Here is a 19,490-nt window from a genome sequence, read left to right on the forward strand (position 1 = left end):
AAAGGGGGAAGGTGTACGGATGTTTCTTACTATTAACACCAGGGATAGGTAGTGGCAGGGTTTTTCTAAAGGGTGCCTGTATGCTCCTGTTATGATGGAGAGACGTAATGCAAGAACATACAAAATTGTTGCACAGAAAATGCTGGAGTCCAGGGCCTTTTGAATTACAAGTAAACAGCGTGTTTTCAACCTGTTATTTAACCAAGTATTGGGGGCTAGAACATGGTAAAAGGCTGGTATGTGGGGAATGTATCCTGCTGTGGCACTTCATAACCTGAATGGAGGCAGTGAATCTGTGTAATGGCTGTATGCAGAGGAGAGCAAAAGTGGGGAAAAAAGCTGGAATAAAGGTGTATTAGCACCAATGTGCTAGTGACCTATTTAGGTGTAACATAGGTACAGAGAAGGAAAAACCCCTTTGGGGTTGTATGCCTCATTGATGAGTTACAAATGAATGTATGTTGTTGAGCCTGCTCCCCTCCTCTACCCCAGCTGGGGTCAGCCCAGACTGCGTCCAGTGCCATGGAGAGGACTTTGTATCCGTGAAATGCTGCTGCTCTGTGTTGCCTATTTTCATGACTCAGAGCAGGCTTAAATAATAGGGTAGTAGTTAGGTCTTCTGGCATTTAGTGCTTTACAGCACTGTGGTTCTTTGTTCTTGGGAATTGTGTGGCGGTGAGAAGAACCCAGCGAGGAGGTTTTGCAGTCTGCAGGGGGTCACCTCGGCCGAACTGCTCTGTGTTGGACATCTCTCATGAGGCCATGAAAATCTGTTCCATGTCTGACCGGTTGAAAGAACAACAGAGCCCTGCGCACATATGCAATAGATGGCCGCCCCTCCACAGGCAGCCTTGCGGTTAATGGAAACGATAGGATACGATACAAAATTCCTGACTGCAGAGTCTCTGTATCAGGGGAGTCCCAGTCTGCACCACTGGTGACCACATCACAAGCTACCTCAAGTGACAGGGGCTGGCAGCTGGGGTGCCCGTGGCTCCTGTTGCTGCCATTGGTGGTGTCCAGCCAAAGCTGAACCCCTGTCAGTATCTTCTGAAATCCTACCTTTATTGGGATAGCTGAGTCATTTGGGTATTGCAGACAGGGTTATAGCAAGTGTTTGTATTTATTTGTGCTCCAGGTGTTAAAGAAGTCAAATTTGATTCATGCATCCTTTACAAACAGTTCACAGGGCTAGGACGCTGCCTGAAGGTGATAGTGGTAGTCTTGTTATAGTTGTTGGAGGAGCTACCAAGCAAATTTGGTTTAGGCAAGAGATTTTGTTTTAATTTGCTGATAAACCTCCAAGCTATGTTGTTTCCTCTCATACTCCAGAATTGGGAACCATTTACTCCAAGCTTCTCTTCCAAGCTTTGCCACTTCATTTTGCCCTTTTGTTTTAGGCAAACCTCTTGGCATGTCAATGCCTCGTTTTTTGTCCTTAAAAATGAGGATACTTTTTTCTTAAGTATCTTCCAGGCAGGACTTGTTCATTGTTGCCTCTGAAGTAGAAACTGCTCTGCATATTGGAACAGCTCTCCAACAGCTAAATAAGCATTTCTGTTGAAAGAGTTCTCCCTAACTTAGACTGAAAGGGAAACTTGAATGAAGCACTCCGTTATGCCATCTTGTGGTGTCCCCTGTCTTGTTCACTAAATGAATTTGAAAGGTGCCTCTTCTCTTTTTAAACACAGAAGATTTATTGCCAGCAGTTCTGATATCTGACCCTACTTTTTTTGTAAAAACCCATTTCAACTAAAAACTGTTCCCCATATCATCCTTTGCCATCCAGAAAATATGGAGATTGGTGGCCATAACAGATGAGGCTTGAGGATTTTAATGCAGCACAGCAGCAGTAAGGACCAGTGAAAACCTGTGCTCCGCATAGCATGCTGGTGGCAGAGCAGAGGGCAGGCAGGCAGGCTCTCCGTCCGTGGTTCCAGCAAGGGGACCTTGTTGAAGAAGCTGTGGTTGACTTCAGGAATGATCGTAGAGAAACACGCAGCAGAGCAGTCCTTCGTGGGGATGGCCGAGGTCATTAGTTGTGCTGCAGAGCTTGCCCCCGTCTTGAGCAGGAGAGAATTGTACTGGTGCAAATAAGAGCTTCCCTTACTGCTGGAGGGTCTGCTCTGGGGTGTGTTTTGCGTAGGTCTTTGGCTGGTCACGTAGGCACCGGCAACTTAGGCAAGCCTGGGAATGTGTTCAACTCGGCTAAGGTCAGCTCAGGGAGGGGGAAATTCTGTTTTTTGTGTCTGAATGCCAAGAACTGAATTGCACTAACCCTTTCCTGAAGGGTCTTCCCAGCTACAAAAGACTGCTTTGGTGTTGGTGGATAAATAAGTAGAAACAGGAATGAATGAGATTTGTCATTGGTTTTATCATAGGTGACACTTTAAAAGTAGCAGAGACCAAATGATCAGAGTCAAATTCAACCTCAGACAACTGAGAGGGCTGTGGGTGAAGGTGGTGGGGCTGTGAGCCCTTAGATTGGGGCTGAACTGGGCTGCTTTTGCTGGTGTTGCTGCTCTGCAGAGAAACCCACCACATGCCAAGTGACACCACCATTTCAGAAGCAGCATATACGTTTGTGTTGTGCCTGAGCTAATTGGGCTTCCAGAAAGACCTCCAGGACGTCAGCTAGCTGCTTTGTGTAGGGAGGCTCAGTGCTTTTAACAGAGACTGCCTTGCTTGAAACCAGCTCTCTCTCTAACATGGTGCTGAAAGGCGCCTTTTATCTAATCGAACTCCAGTTGCTTCAGGATGGAGCATTTACAACATCAGGCATGCAACCCGGGAAATGAATGGTCGATCCTATAGGGACGGCGAGAGACCGGATGCTCTAACATGTATTGATTCAGCCATACGTTAACAAAACAAAAACTGTATTAGTGCCGCTGCTTTACCTCATGTTATTATGTGTACATTAGATATTGGATTGGTAGTAGTAATGGGAAACTTATGATAGAAACCATAAAGCAACTAATAAGTGTGGAAACTTAAAAAATAATGATCGTATTTGGGATAATAATGGTAATGAATAATAATAAAAATGGGGATGTTGCAACTAAGAGGTATATAAACAAACGCAACTGTTTTCTGGACTTCAAGGAATTCTCAAAATGAGGGATATCTAAATAAGAAAATGCATCACAAATATTTCTTTCCTCAAGTAGATTACAATGGAAGAGACAGAAGCAGTTTTGAGGCTGACAAATGGCAGTTGCTGGGGGGAAAAGAAACTACGATGGAAGAAAAGGATCAGAGAGTGTATTTTAAGGGGTAAAACTGCAACAGTTTACCAAAAAAATACTAAGTTTTTGTTTGCTTTTTAATATCTGTGTCAGTTTCCAGCAAGAGAAAAACATTTGGCTAATCCATCTTTTTTTGTTTATTTGTTTTCTGTTTGAGATTTCAGTAGAGGGAAGTTTTAAAACATCTGTGCTAGTGAGTGGAATGAGCTTCATGCAACTTCCCGGGGCCCATGAAGTGCTGAGGTGGTTTCATTTTGTTTTATATTTAATCACGAAGCTGTGTACACTCACTGTGTTTTCCAGAACTCTTTATTCCTGGGCATTTTAAAAAGGGTAGTAGTGATTTTTTAAAAAAGATTTCATTTGCTTGTGAATTTGAAACTGCTTTGAGTTGCTGTGGTCTGTCTGGCAAAATAGATGCAATTAGCACAGAGCTATGTTGCTCCAATGATCTTCCCAAGACTGTGACTGCCAGGTAGCGTGGCTGGGTCAACCCAGTGCAGCCCTGTTAATTTAACTTACAGTGCTAAAATGGGTAATAAGGCTGTGATTTGATAATAAATCTAGAAATGCATCTGTATGTTTATGTTTCATTGATATACTTGCTGAGGATCTGTGTTCAAATTAGTTTTACTTGCTGAAACAAATTATTCTGGTAAATGGAAGATGACCTTGTAGGCCATGAGTCTCCAGAGAAATAATTTGCAGGGTATGTTTTTGGTGAACGTTTCCAAATTAATTTCCAAATTTTGACTTGTTTTATGTACATTGTGAGCAGCGTAGGGAGCATTAAGGAATTTGGAGTGATAAAAATGTTAAGAAATCATCAACTTGGGTATCTGTGTGTGAGTACGAGTCATTTAACATTCAAATGAAAATCCTATTTTGTGCTTGAAAAAAGGCAGAGTAGGAAGACAAACCAAAGCTACTATAGACTAAATATAATTCTCTTTTATTGGCCCTTCCATGGAGCAGCAGCCAGGTTATGTACCCTGTATATAATTCGCCTGGATGTGCTTGCTGCCTTCACATCCGTCACTTGCAAACCTTTTGGCTTACAAGTGTGTTAAAGCATGAATCCACTCCTGAGTCTCTCTCTTTACCCTGTGTGTGTTTATCTTTTGATGGGATCTTTTAACTTTATTGATGATTGAATACTACTTGTGGCCAAACAAAATGGTTATGGAGGAATGGGCCTGTGTCTCCTTCAGCTGAACAAGTGATCATTCTGTTATCAGAAGATAAGGTAGGTTATACACTGTGCCCAGCTGACGTTCCTGATGGGTTGTGAAGGGAGGGAGCACTTCGTTTAGAGTTGTCCCTGGAATAGGGATCTGCTCCTCCGAGTCTCTGGTTTTCAAAGTGATTTTCATCATGACACTCCTGTACTCAGGGTTCCCTGGGTACAAAATAAGTATAACAGTGGCAGAATCTTTTCCGTAAAATGTTTGAGAACTGCTAGAAAGTAACTGGTGGCTACTTCTGCATTTTGGTTTCTTCGTATGAAGAAATTAAAAACTCCAGGAGATCTAGAATTTGCCTATTCGTAAAACGCAGTGCTCCTGGATACTTCTGAACGCCTTAGACAATTGTGCAATTAAGCACATACTCGTTATTCATGTCAGAGGAATGCAGAGAGACCTAGGACTTCCTTCACAAAAATAGCTCTGTGCTTAAAAGGGGCCTTGAACTGTCAGTGTGAAAACACCTCCGGATGCCACTGCCTTTGGCGCCAGCATGGTATTTCACAAGGGAAGAATAGAGTGATACGTTGGTTTAAGTAGTCTATAATATATGTTCTGTTGCTCTTGCAAGTACTAACAACCGTGCAGAATCCTATTGACATGGGAGAGCAAGTATCTTAATAGCCATTATTTATTTATGCACTGAAGCCTTATTGAGGAGAAAGAGGTCACTGAAAACTGTTCATGTTTCGCAGCTTATCCAACAAGTCTCAAGTTGATTTGGAGTAGAGGCTACTGTGTTGCTAAATGTGAAAAAAACCTGGTGATGTTAAAATGCAGATGTCTTTAATTTTGCAATAATAGTTGACCTTAGCTTCAGTTGGCTTTATGTAAAAATCAAACTCATACTTGTTTGCGACAGTCTCAACTGTGAAAACTGTAGAAACCTCAGCGTTACTGGATTAGAGGGCTCAGGCTTTTTTGTACCATTGTATTTGCTCAGGAGTCGTTTCTTTACCGGCTGAATGGGGACTATCATCTTACAGTAGTCCTCTCCTCTGTATGTAACTACACCTTCTTAAGGTAAGTGGGTACTTCAGCTTTGTTGGTTTTAGCAAGATCATTTGGGGAGCATTGGTACATCTGCCATGAGAATATACACTGACATGTGCTCTGTTGCAACATCCTTTTCCAACATCTTTGTGTTACAGCCTTCTGGTTACCTGGTTTGCATCTAACTTTGTTATTTGGACGGCTCATGTGTACTGTAATCGTATTAAAGGGACCTTGTCAATGCTCATGAAGTAGCTTGAACCCATATATGCAGGCAAATGTTTTATAACAGGACTGTGACATGATTTTACCGTAACCAGCCGTCCCACTCTGGTGGCATACACATGAACACTGATCCCTCTAATGTTGTATGCCACTCCCTAGAAGGTAAATGCAGAAAGCAGCTCTTCAAAAGCTGTCCTTTGCCCTGACTATCTCACTTCTGCACCTGAGACGTGGCGAGCAGAAGCAGACCAGGAGAAGCTGTTGCAGCTGCTCTGCCTACTGGTCTGGAGGCATTTTGCTGGTGGTGCTGGTGCAGGGAGGGTGCCTGATCACCTATCCCTCTTCAGAGCTGGGTGGCTTGTTTGTGGGTGCGATGATGGGCAAGAGGGGCACTCTTACTGATAGGGAAGCTTTTCTTGTGAGCACACAGGGGCGTGACTGAGGGTGTGATTCTCCCCAGAGCCTCCCAGGAGAGTGAGGTGCACCTACTGTGGGTGGCTGCCCTGAGGAGGTGGGTGGGGAAGGGGAAAGAATCAAGGTTTTATTACTGTGAGAGAGAGATGCTGTCTGGCTAGGGAAATTGTGGTTGTGGTAAAACCCCTCTGACTCGCCCTTCCCCTTTCTCTGCATGCCGTACTGCAGAAGGTGTACTTGCGATAGGCACAGCTGGGAGGAGAGCAGGAGAGACTGTTTCTCCCCCACGCGTGAGTGCAAGGGGACGAGGCTGGATATGCCAGCCAGCATAACAGGCCTTCAGTGAAGGGGTGAGCCTTACAGGAGGCAGTGGTTACTATTCCACAAGGGTTTGGGTCTATCTACATCAGTGATAACCAGAGCACTAGGTCTAACCACATCAACCCTGAAACAGTCGGCTAAAATCCAACACTAGCCTATAGCAACATTCATGCTCTTAGGTTTTAGCAAGATGTGTTTCAGCTGAGATGCCGAAGCTGAAATTCAGTCTCTGAAGCATTGGAATGGTGTTTGGAGCTGGGTGCTGGGTCGCCTTCTCAGGCTGGTTCTCGCTCTCCAGGCAAGGAACGTGTTTTGCGTCAAACCTGCTCACCTAGAGATGGATGCTTACCAAGCAGAACTGGGTTCAGGAGGTCCCAGCTGTGTGAAGAGCTCTGCGTGTGCTGTGGGATTTGGATCCAGATGTTTGAATTAAGTTCATTTCAGGTTTTTGTCTGGAAAAAGATGGAGCCAACAGTAGCTAATTCTGTAGGCAGATAAATAAAAAAGCAATACTCTAGTTTTGCAAAATGAGTCATTCCTTTTGCAAAGCGTAAAATCTGTGAGTGGGATGTGCTACTGGAGATTGGAGTGGTACTTTTATAGATCATTATATTTTGATTGGCAATAACTTCTGAAATATTTGTTTTGTTGTGTTTTTTCCCCAGAGTCACTGGTCTCACTAATCTAACCACGTTTTTCCATTGTCCTTGCTGGGGAAGAAATGCAGGTGGTGTCGATGAGAAGTCTTTGCATTGTTACTCTATAAATACACTGAGTGTGTCCAAAAGCAAATGTTTGCTTATGGTCTCTCATATTACTAATAATATCATGTTTATTTTGCATATTTTTGTTATATTTGAGTACATCATATGTTCCTGGTAGGACTTCTTATTCTTGCTTCTTTTTAAAATGTCACTAAGATTGCTATTAGATGTTCTTGAGAGATTGATTAAATAAATTTCTTGCAGCTCGATGTTGTACTAACTAGCTTATAGCTGATCAGATTGCAGCAGTCTCTTCACTATGCTCCACTGGATCTGAGCCCAGTTTTGCTTCCTTCGGTGTATGACAGCAAAAGGAATCAACACTCACTACTAGAGGCTTTTTCCCCTCTGGTTTCAGGATTTTCCTGGAAAAGAATCTTTAATAACATTCCTGATAAATTAAATATTTCTTACAAATTCTGTTCTTCTTTTTACAATAGGTGTTGGCATCATGTCGGGCATTTCTTTTAACATCTCGGATTCCCACCAAGGTAAAGACACTGTGTTTCTATTAATACTCTGTTTTTTTTAGATACAAATGTAAGTTGCAGGAACTTAGCATATTTTAGTTATACATGTGCATCTGTTTAAAAAAAAAAAATTGAGGAATGGTGTGTTGCATGGTGTTGAGTTAGAATGGTGCTTCCATTAGTGTCTGTCTTAAATGGATTTGTCAATTTATATATACTGTTTCAGAGGATTTTTAATTTCTAGAAATGCAGGTTGATGAAGAATTATGTTGGAAACACTGACCTGAAGAACTGTAAGATGAGCCTGATAACCTTTGTAGTGGGACAATTTATGTCCAAACAAGCTGATGGCATTATTCCCCTCAGTGTTTGTAGTGTGAAATAGAAATGCTTTTGATTTGGAGACAAAAATTTTATTGAGTTTTATTAAATTCTGCTGTTTTCTGACGATTTCTGTGGTTCATTTTGAAAAGCATCTTGCCAACCTGCCTTGTTAATGCCAGTGAATTATTTTTTCTAATCCTGTGACAATTCGTAATGATTGTTGTAGCAGAGAAGGATAATTTCCACATGAACGAAAATGACTGATGTGGAAGAAATCTCTTGTCCAGCTTGGAATCAGTAAATGGGAATTTGGCATATGTTCTATTCTGTTGTGTTTTACACGTACATATGTGTGTCTGTGTGGGTGTGTAAGTGTGTGTGGGTGTGTGTATATGCTTTATAGAACAGGATCAATAAATGGAACAACTGATACCAGGTTTTCAGTTATGGTCACTCGTAAATATGACTGTGCCTTTCCTATAATTTGAAGATACTGACTGACAGGTAGGATGACTAGTTTGAACTTCTGCTGAAATTTATTTCCCTCAGTTGGTCACTTGTCCCTGTGGCACTGATGTCTTTGGTTGTCTGTTGGCTTTTGGATCACTGCAGTTTGCAGCCTGTTTTAAGACAGGGTTTGATGACTGGTTGCATGGAAACATAGAGACAATTGATGAACACCTCAGACATCAGTGCAGTGGCAGTATGATGGACAGGTGGTGATGGTGATCTTGTTAGATAATGGCAAAGCCATTGTAATTCATGAAAAAGCTCTTGAAGGCTAGGGCTTGGTGTACTAAGGAATAGCTCTACTTCTAGTTTAGCATTACAGACACTTCTCAAAACTCCTTTTATTAAATGGATTTACTTAATCAAAAAACTTGTTTCTGTTTTCCTGGAAATCTAGAATGCAACAAAATTGTTACTTTAGTGATAAATGGAAGAAAAGTGATCAGAAAAAATGGTGTCTGCTCATGGTTTTTGTCAAATTTAAACTTTTATATCTGAATAACTATTAGGATGGTTGAAAATGCATTTCTTTCTAGCAGGATTAGTGAAAGTCACTGAATTTTCTAAAGTCTGTAATATTTTCAAAAGCTGCTCAGAAGCTTTCTGAGCCTAAGAACTTCCATATAACTGTCATGCAGTAACTGCTAGCAAGACAGCTGAGAACATGCAACAAAGACACTTTATTCCTCCAGGGACTTCTCACACAATTGAGTATGCTGAGAGATGGCCAGTTCTGAGTGACTGTTATTACTACATCTGATGCCAAGCTTCACTTTTCCTTAAACAATGCTGTTGAGATGTATCTACTAAACAACGATCAAAGTTAAAAGGAATAAAGGTTGATTAACTGTAATACCATCTCAAACAAATACCTTTAGAGCAAGGACATTACAATTGCCACCTCATAACTTTATACTCGGGTCCAATTGTTGTCCCCCAAACGGGGTTCATTTACCTGCTGTGCAGGCCAATAACCCACAGAGTCGAGGTATTTGCAAATTAATTTCATTGATGTGCATGAAGGGGTGCCTGTCTCAAGACAGCACACCTTTGTCTCAAAAATTCCCACATCTATATACTTAAGTAATACACATTCATTATTATTTCCTGTAATGATTGGTTCGTTCTTCTTCACCTCTCATGTAAATTAACATGCAGACTTTGTCTTCTTCCTTCTTTGTCATCTTTTGAGTAGGTGGTATCATTTGAGTAGGTGGTCACGATCTCCCCCTGTAGGAATTACCTTTTACCTACTTCTTCAAGCTTTGTTGGTCAGACCACAATCCATTACCTTTTCTGACATAAACATGAAGCCCCATTGTCTAATAGAATCATAGAATCGTTTAGGTTGGGAAAGATCTTTAAGATCATCAGGTCCAACCATCAACGCACCACCACCATGCCCGCTAAACCTGAAATGCCATGTCTGCATGGTTTTTGAACAGCTCCAGGGATGGTGGCTCCACCACTTCCCTGGGCAGCCTGTTCCAATGCTTGATAACCCTTTCAGTGAAGAAATTTTTCCTAATATCCAATTTAAACCTCCCCTGGCACAACTTGAGGCCTTTTCCTCTTGTCCTGTCACTTGTTACTTGGGAAAAGAGACCAGCACCCACCTCACCACAACCCCCTTTCAGGCAGTTGTAGAGAGCGATAAGGTCTCCCCTCAGCCTCCTTTTCTCCAGACTAAACAGCCCCAGTTCCCTCAGCTGCTCCTCATAAGACTTGTGCTCCAGGCCCCTCACCAACTTGGTTGCCCTTCTCTGGACACGCTCCAGCACCTCAATGTCTGTCTTGGAGTGAGGGGCCCAAAACTGAACAGAGGACTCGAGGTGCGGCCTCACCAGGGCTGAGTACAGGGGGACGATCACCTCCCTGCTCCTGCTGGCCACACTATTTCCGATACAGGCCAGGATGCCGTTGGCCTTCTTGGCCACCTGGGCACACTGCCGGCTCATATTCAGCCGGCTGTCGACCAGCACCCCCAGGTCCTTTTCTGCTGGGCAGCTTTCCAGCCCCTCTTCCCCAAGCCTGTCGCGCTGCATGGGCTTGTTGTGACCCAAATGACCCAAGGGCCTGACACTTGGCCTTGTTGACCTTCATACAATTGGCCTCGGCCCATCGACCTAGCCTGTCCAGATCCCTCTGTAGAGCCTTCCTACCCTTGAGCAGATCAACACTTCCACCCAACTTGGTGTCATCTGCAAACTTACTGAGGGTGCACTCGATCCCCTTCTTAGTTAGTTCCTAAACCCTAAATCATGTCTAGTTATTGTTTCCCTATTTTAAATATTAACTAATGGGGGCTATATACAGGAGTTTAGCAGTTCCCTGGTTATTACAATCATATTATGCATATTAATTGGTAACACAACTAGTTCATTTCCACTAATCTAAATGGATTGATAGGAAAGAAGTGTCATACTTAAAACCTACTAATTCTTGCTACAGTCTATATAAAATGTAATTGCAACATTAGTAAATGTTGGATGTGTCATCAAGGCCACAGATAAGTGTATGAAATATTTGTGGGAGTGTAATTCAGGTTTATGAATATATTTCTAGTGCCAGCTTTCATTAAGTTTTGATTGAAAAAAATGGAAACTGTGAAATTAGCTGTCTTGGTAACTGAAGGGTCCCCAAATGAGAGGCAGTCATAGCCTTTTAAGAGGATTTTAAAAAAAATTATAAATTTAGGTAATAAATGAGATTATGCTGTTTAAAACATTGTAAAAATTATTTCATAGTTTGAGATAGAGGATGTTTAGAATGTGTTCTGTATTTTTCCTGCAAAGCAAGGACTGTAAATCCACGTTTTTAATTAGAAAAATGAACGAAAGATGTTGCCATACTTCCTGGTATTTGTTAATTCTAGTCAAGAGGATTTTCGCAGATTGAATTCTTGAGTCTCAATCTGTGTAAACTTTTCTCAGGAGTAGAAAAGTGTTTTTAATCGTGTGTACACATATATATGTTTGCACATACCCAGTACATTAGCAAAATCAGAACCTTCAATCTGGTATGTAAACAATTTGCTAAATAGGATGGATTTCAATCATAGAAACTTTTCCCTAAAATTTCATTGTGATTTGGGTAAACAAATGTTAGATAGTCTCATATGTTTGTTTAATTTGACTAGCACTGGAGAAAGAGCCTTTCACTTCTATATGTGTAGTCTAGCTTACTCCAGTAGCCAACAAGAGCTGCTATGGATTTTTTTCCCCCTTTTTTTTTTTCCTTTTTTTTTTTCTTTCTGGCCTGAATGAACTGTATGGGGCCCTGTCCTGTCATCACAAAAGACTGCCAGCTTTATCTTAGAAATAAGGCACTGAAAAGGACTGACGAGAAGTGAATGCCTTACCCTTGCAAAAATGCAAGGTGTCGGTGTGAGCACTGGGAAGATGCTTGTGCTGTTTCTGCCTCTCCTGCCTTGGTTCCCTGTGTACCCTTGCTTTGTAAGCAGCTGTAACGGCACCCCTGTCTGAAACTGCTTGCTGTGGATGCTGCCCCTGCAGCAGAATAAGTGAAATAAATCACATGAAGACTTCTCAAAAACTTGAGAGTTAAATTTGGTCACAGTTAGGTCTTTGGTGGAAGGTGAACTTTGCACAGAAATGGCTGAGGGGTGCGTATATAAATCACATGAAGACTTCTCAAAAACTTGAGAGTTAAATTTGGTCACAAAGTTAGGTCTTTGGTGGAAGGTGAACTTTGCACAGAAATGGCTGAGGGGTGCGTATATCTTCTGATGCTGTCAAATCATGAGGGCAACTGAAGGGAAAAGGATTGCCAATAATACGGAAATGGAATAATATGGTGTTTGTCAGTTAGCCTGGGAGCACCCTGACTGTGAACCGAGGATAAGATAAAGCACAGGAAACTTTGTGCAATTCAGACAGACTGCTCAGTTACAATGGTTTTAATGATAAATAAAAGGAAATGACCATGCTAATGTCTTGCCCTGTAGTTATGATTCAGTCCAAGAGGTTTGTTTCTTTCTGCTTATCTCAGCTGTCAAGATGTTTGTCTACGTAGTTGTGAATTCAGATCTTAGCACGTTCCCTGTAGCCCTAGATTTGTCCTTGGAGAAGAGGACTTTCCTGCCTTCTTCTAAGCTTCCATTTGGATTGAGGACGTTCCCCCTTCTGCCCTGCCTACCCTGACTGTTGTTCAGATAACCCACTCAGGGAAAGCTAATGCATTATTTCCTCTCATACTTTTAGATATGCTAAAGCAGTCTTGAGTATTTATATATCTGTATCTATCTATCTATTCTATTTTTATTTACATACTTATACAAAAAAAATTGTGTCTGCATGTCCCTTCGGCTTCTGTGCAGTAAAATTTTTCACATCTATGATCAGTGTAACTAATGAAGGAGTAATATGTGATGTTGTAAGTTTGTAATTAATGATTATTTAGTCACAAGGGTACGCATCAGTAGGGTGCTGTATAAGCGATGCATTTGACTATAAAATTTTGTCATAAATTTTGTTATAAGCTTATGTCCTTATAGTTTCCAATAAAAGCTCCAATGTGGTATTCCTATAACATCTAATAACCATCTGAATCTGTAACAAGCAAAGGTAACTGCACTTTTGGTGTAAAATGCAATCAGATAAGATATTAACAAATACTTAGTGTCGGTTACAGAAATTGATGCAAAATAACATTAGCCTGGTTCAAGGTTTTCTTAACCTCGTTGAAAAGTATAAGTGCTCTTTAGAATAAGATGATATTTGCATTAACGTGGCATTTTCTTTTTTGACTACAGCTAGAACTAACTTTCAGCTACTTGGAAATCCAAGGAGTAACTTCCAGTAAACCGGGTCAGGTGAGTGTATTCTAGATAAAAGATACTTGTTTACTCATTGCTAAATCTGTTTCAGTCAAGGAGGTAATGCTCCAACATGCAGGTGTCCCCATCCGGTGACTACACTATATGTTTGCACTCCTACATTCATGATTCTTTAAAGTCTTAATGATAATGATAAGAATTTAGAGATTCAGTTTTAGGAATGTGTTGTGCAGGTGGGATGATGATAAATACATCCCTCCATCCCCCAGTTCAATATGGTACAAGTTTTTATTTGTCTCTTAAGTGAATTTTTTTCTCAGAGATGATAAAACAATGGTGGCTGGTATATAATCATCACCATGCAAGCTTGAATGGCTTCTGTGGTGTATACCTTCATGGTGAAGCCAAAAGCTACTGCTTGCATTGCAGGCAGAAATGGTTTGCTTCCAACTATTTTTGATACCATTACTATATACAACCCAAAACATATTTGACAGCAAGTTATATGTCCAAAAAAGTGATTGTCAAAGAGAAGGTGCTGAAAAGAAGAATGCCTTTAATACGTTTTTCATTCATAAGCTGAACATGCTGACAAGATTTGGCAGTTCAATTGTATCAAAGTCTTCAATGTGTTTTGTGTGTGTTTGGCTTTAAAAGAGCTTTTTAAAAATAGGAGCATCTGACACTTTATTTGAACTCTGAAAAGCTCTCATTGTGTTTAATATGTCATCTTTTTAACCTGGCTTTTGATGCTTTTCCTTGAAGGAGGAGAAAAAAAAAAAGTCCAGATGTTTATCTCTTTAATGGGAAGACATTTAGTAAATACTGTGTATGGTTTTGTGGCTTTATTTATTTAAGGTACTAAAATGCCATCATAGCTAATGCTAATTATTCCTGGGAGCATAGACAATCACTGCCGTAGCAGGGCTTACAAGGGATTTTTAGCAGCCTCACTTAGCATACTGTTTTCCTGAAATATTTTTTAAGGTTTTGCATGTTTACATTCGTTTGTGTTTTGAATGTGTGAGACTTAAAGCTGAAGGCAGGCAGAATCCTAGATTATTGCTTGCAGGGCAAATTGTACTGTTGCAGTTGTCCTACCAACGGCATGTTATATCTTGTGATACCTGAAGGATGTAGTCTTCTACTAGGCATCTCACAGAAAGCCACGAAGAGCTTCCCACTGTCAGATAAGTGAACAAATGGACAGAGTAACGTAGGGAAATGTTGTGCTAATATTGGTGACTATGAAAAACAGTAGTAACTTGCCCACTCATTCATCTTCAGGGAGTGAGAGCAACAGGTTCAGAAAGGAGTTGAGTTGGTGGGAAAAGGTGTGAAGATTTTTGGTGTGCTTTTGGGATAATACCACCTCTTCAAGGGTTATCCTGGTGATGACCCTAGACATGGACTGGGAACCAAAAGAGCTCTGGTAACCAGTTTCAATAAAAAATCCCCTCAATCTTCTGTAGCATACTGCACAGTGTCCCCTCTCGTACTGTCTATCTACATTTCTTATTTATTCCTAATGCTAGCTTCTTACTGTGTCTGCACGGCTCCTCATCTAAAAGAGTTTATGACTTGGGCTGTGCTGAATATTCACATTGGAGAATACAGAAACATTACATTGCTTCCTGTGATGCAGCTGAAAGCAGCAGCAGACCTGATGTCTCAGTCATACAGTAATCTGATTTGGTTATGAACACTCAATATATAACAGAGATGGGTTGCAAAAGGCTTTATGTTTCCCCCTCGCTGAAGCACGTATCCCCTAGACAGCAGGACAGTAATGTTAGCTGAGTTAGTGCTTCATCTGAGCCAAGACAATATATTACCGTAACATTTTCTTAAACGGCATAGATCAAAGCATTAGAGCTTTTCCAGGGGATCACAGCCATTAAAAACTTTTACTTTTTGCTGTAGGAAGCAGGCCCTGCTCATTCAATAGTTTCCTGTCAGGCTGTGCTTGTTTCTCCTGGTGTTCTGGGATGTGTTTCAAAAGAGGACAATGCTGTGAAAAGTTCTTGGGTTTCAGAGTGTCAGCTGAGGTCAAGATCCTTTGAAACTTTTATTCCCATGGGAAGCAGGGCACTGTTAGGAAAAGCAAAGTTTGAGTACAGGGGTCTTGTACATTCAAGAACAACTTTTCTGAAACTTTACCTGGAGTGTTGTCGTGTCATGTCTTAAAGAATAACAGATTCCTACCAGCATGCAAAGCATTCAGCTGGCATTCAAAATGCTCTCCTTTTTAAATGGTCGTGAATTATATGATACTCGGTTCCTCTTATTTGCAGTTGATTATGGAAACTGAGAAATGCAGCATCTCCATGAAGATGGCATCCTCGGAGGATGTGAACGAGGTGCTGGCGCACATTGGGACCTGCCTCAGGAAGATATTCCCTGGCCTCTCACCAGTGTAAGTGTTTTTTAGGGCACCTCTAGCGGCAACAGATTGTGTGGAAAGAGTGACAAGCCACCACTTTTTGTCCATGGGTCTCCCCACCCTGACCTCAGAAGTGCACCGAGGGTATGAGAAAACCTTGAGGCAAGCAGTAAGCTTTTATGCAGGTATATGACAGAGCCAGGAGGCAGTGCAGAGCATCGGTAGGCTATCCATGCTCTGTAGGGTCAAAAGAGCCTTTGTTTTGAAGGGGTGATGCGGGTATTTGGAGTCTTAAGTTTTCATTTTAACTTATTGCCTCTCCAACCTCAGGTATAGCTTAGGCTCTGGCTTTTTGTTGTAATTTACTCCTTTTCCCCAAACCAGCTATGATACTCAGTGGGTTTTTTTTTTCTAGAGGTAAAATCTGAGTTGGGAGAGAAGGGAAAAGTTCTGTTTGCTTTCAATGTTTGTGAAATGATGCACCTAATTGGGAGCCTTGCTTTTCAAAACTGAGCCCTGGGCAGTCTTGTCATATACTTGCCTTGGTGTAACTGGCTCCTTGGATCATACATCTCCTTCTCTACCTTTTTTTGCTCTGCTGCTTTTTTTTTTGTTTTTGTTCTTGCCTTTGGTTGGTTTTTTTTCTTGTATCTGTGCCTCTGAATTTTATCATCTTGCAGCAATTCTCAGAAGTTTTTCTTCATTTAATTTTATTTCTTCTCTCTGTCCTTGCCTCATCTTCATCACTCTCTACCAGATCATGCAGCTCTACTATTACTTTCTTCAGCTCCTGGTTTTCAGCAATATTAGAAAAAGTGGACTGTGCAAAAGAATTTTCTGGGATACATTGATCTTTCTAAGCAAGCTTTTGTAACAGACATTAGATATAAATGGTCAGGCTAAATTTACATGTTTTATTATTGGTGCCTGTCTCTATTATTCACCTTTCCTGTAGGTGGAGTAGGAAATCAAGTTCATAAACTCTGGCTGGCAGTTTCTTTTTTTTTACTTCCAGTTTCTCTCTGTGGCAGTATTATTAGCTGCCTTAATGGAGATCAAGCTCTTCCTTCAAAAAGCACACATACAAGTGAATATTTGTGAACAGGTTTGCCATAAAACCTCAGTAACAATGTGAGAAATGTAGGCAAAAAGAGTAAAGAGGGCAAGAGGGCTGCAGGCTGTGCGTGTTTGAGTGTCTGTGAAGGCCTTGAGACCTATACATGTTTTCTTTGGGCTTTCTTGAGAACATTGCTGGAGCATTTGGTGTAGCTGTATGGAGAACTTGATTCCTGGAAAAGAAATCAAATTTCTTACTCTTCTCTCATTACTCTCCTGGCATTACTTTCCAAAATGAAGGCACTGGAGTTATGCTGATCATATAAGACCAGAACAAGCAAAAAGGGGGAAAGAGGTTTCTCCCATTAATATCTCTTATTAATTCCTCCCCTCTGTTTTATGGAATTCTGCAGTTTATGAGGCAGTCCTGTCATTCAGAAAAACAGATCGTTTCATTTCTGAAAAGGTAGGAAGGGATTGTGGTGTTTTTTAGGCGAGGAGGAACACAACCAGATTGCAAAGGATGAAGCTGGGTACCCAGAGTGCAGCCTAGAGGCCACAGGCAGCTACTCAGCATGCTCTGTGGCTCTTTGCACCATAGTGCTTTTACTGCATAAAAACACTGTATAAACAGCAGCAGTTTCAGTGTAACCAGTAATGCCATGTCTCCCCTATTTTGGTCATTTTTGTATTAGTTGAGGGCGACAAGTCTGCCTAGCTTGAGTCATCCTGTCACAGAAGAGGACTCACTTGCTCCAGTAGTCACAGGGTTAATCATTAAAGAAGAGACAAATAAATGTTACTCCTCCTGGGAGTCATCACGATGTGTGTGACTTTTAGGCAGAGAAGTCAGTTGTATTAAAGATGGTATTTCTTCCTATACACTCATTTAAAATTGTACTTGAAATAAAGAAGATTTATGAATTTAAAAGTACTTTCAAAGTCATGAATGTTTTTTTGTTTTTTTTTTTTTTTTTTCCTTTCCCTTTTGCATCTAGGAGGATTCTGAAAAAAGTAACTATGGAGCCTTCAGAAAGACTGGCTAATCTCCAGGCCCTGTGGGACAGTCAGACAGTGGCAGAACTTGGACCTTGTGGTGAGAATAAATTCAAAGGTTCAAATATAAAAAGGCTGGAATTGCAGTGTTAGGAAGTTTAATTCTATTTCTGGCAGAAGCTTGTAAAGGTGTAATTAGTTCTAAGGTGTAATTAGTACGGAGCAGACTTCTGATTGGTAGGTGAAGGAACTATTTTAAGCTTTCTTGCAACCTGCCGGGCAAAGATAGGATAGTCTGAGTTTCTTTCAGCAGCACAATGGACAGCCTTTTGAGAGAAAAAGAGAGTGAGTTTTGAAAGACTGGATCTTTTAAGTATTAAAGTATCCTTTTAGATGCTTGTTTGTTTGTTTGCTTGTTTTACTATTAAGTTAAATACTCTCTTGGGTTGTTTTTAGGAGGCTTTTCGCAGATGTATGCCTGTGTTTGCGATTGGCTTGGATTTCCCTATAGAGAAGAAGTACAGTGGGTAAGTACATGTCATGTTCTGGAGCTCTTTTCAGCTAACTGTACAAATGATGAAAGAGCAGGTAAATCATAGTACTTGGAAAAAACCAACAGTTCTGTAAAGATGTATTTGGTTATGTACTTTTAACAGGATGTTGATACGATTTATCTGACACAAGATACCAGAGAGTTGAATTTGCAAGACTTCAGCCACCTTGACCACAGGTAAACAATATGCAGCAATTATGCTAATATTTTGCAAACTTTCCTTGTTCCCCTTGGAATAGGGTTTGCCTGCCTGTGCTAAAGTGGGATGGTTCCATAGCTGTTACTTGAATGTGTAGACCTCTGAAATGACCATCTCTAGCATTTTTAGTTTTCAGCACAAAGCTGCTGTTTTTGCACGAAAGCCCCATGGAGAGCACATTTCATTGAGGAATCTGAGAAGATAAATATATTTTGCTATTGGAAGCACTCCAAAAAGTTAACAGATAGAAGCTTTTCCTGTGACGGTGGATATAAGAGCTCAAATTCAGCAGAGAAACATGCAACTACATCTGGTGGGCAAAGTAAAAAAAAAGGAAATTATGCAGTCTGTATTTATGCAGAATCTTTTTTCTCATGGTGTACACAGTAAAGGAAATTATTTTTGTCAGCAAGTCAGTAGAAGGTTTAAATTGTTCAACTGAATTCCAGCCAGTAGTTTCTCCACTTACAATAGATGCTATCAAAACTGTGTACTTCCAGAAAGGAACTAATTGAGGGTAATTTTACTATGAGATGCTGAAACTTAGCTAAGTGTTGTATTTGGTTTACTGAATTTAGCTGGCTGAGAAAATTGGATTCTAAGAAAGTTGAATCTGAAGATACTTAAGTAGGAGGAAATGAGAGGAAGTCTTAACTAAAATCCATCATTATACAAGGAAAATGACAACTTTAAGAAACTGTAAATAAGATAGAGAAAGCATTTGTTTCTTTCGAAAAGCCCAGTAGAAGAATTAAGAATCTGTCAGGGGTACAATGTTAAAATATTGTAACAGGAAGGCTGAACTTGGAGGTAGGTAAATTAAGAGTATTTTGCCACAGCATTCTTTGCAGCTTTAAGCTATCTGGTATGTAAACTTGCAAAAAACCCCACTGATATACTTACTTAGCTTCTGTGATGGGTTTTCACAGTCTGCACTGAATCCCATGGCAAAGTTACTAAGCTGTACCTGTGCTGGCTAATTCAGAAATAAT

At 40.8% G+C, this 19,490-nt stretch overlaps 1 protein-coding gene across 7 annotated transcripts in view; it reads left to right on the forward strand.

Annotated features, from left to right (window-relative positions):
* CARMIL1 (capping protein regulator and myosin 1 linker 1) overlaps positions 1-19,490 on the forward strand; it is a 196,167-nt gene that overhangs the window by 71,324 nt on the left and 105,353 nt on the right. For 6 of the 7 annotated variants that reach the window (XM_049830470.1, XM_049830465.1, XM_049830466.1 and 3 more), the window contains 6 exons: positions 7,650-7,700; positions 13,288-13,347; positions 15,606-15,727; positions 17,749-17,846; positions 18,203-18,273; positions 18,403-18,476. In XM_049830470.1, coding sequence (XP_049686427.1) covers positions 7,650-7,700; positions 13,288-13,347; positions 15,606-15,727; positions 17,749-17,846; positions 18,203-18,273; positions 18,403-18,476 — 476 coding nt within the window. Of the gene's footprint in view, positions 1-7,649; positions 7,701-13,287; positions 13,348-15,605; positions 15,732-17,748; positions 17,847-18,202; positions 18,274-18,402; positions 18,477-19,490 lie in introns of those variants that run through there. The other variant, XM_049830471.1, reaches the window with a different exon arrangement.

The sequence above is a fragment of the Accipiter gentilis genome, chromosome 27 (genome assembly GCF_929443795.1).
Source record: "Accipiter gentilis chromosome 27, bAccGen1.1, whole genome shotgun sequence".
Classification (NCBI taxonomy): Eukaryota; Metazoa; Chordata; class Aves; order Accipitriformes; family Accipitridae; genus Astur; species Astur gentilis.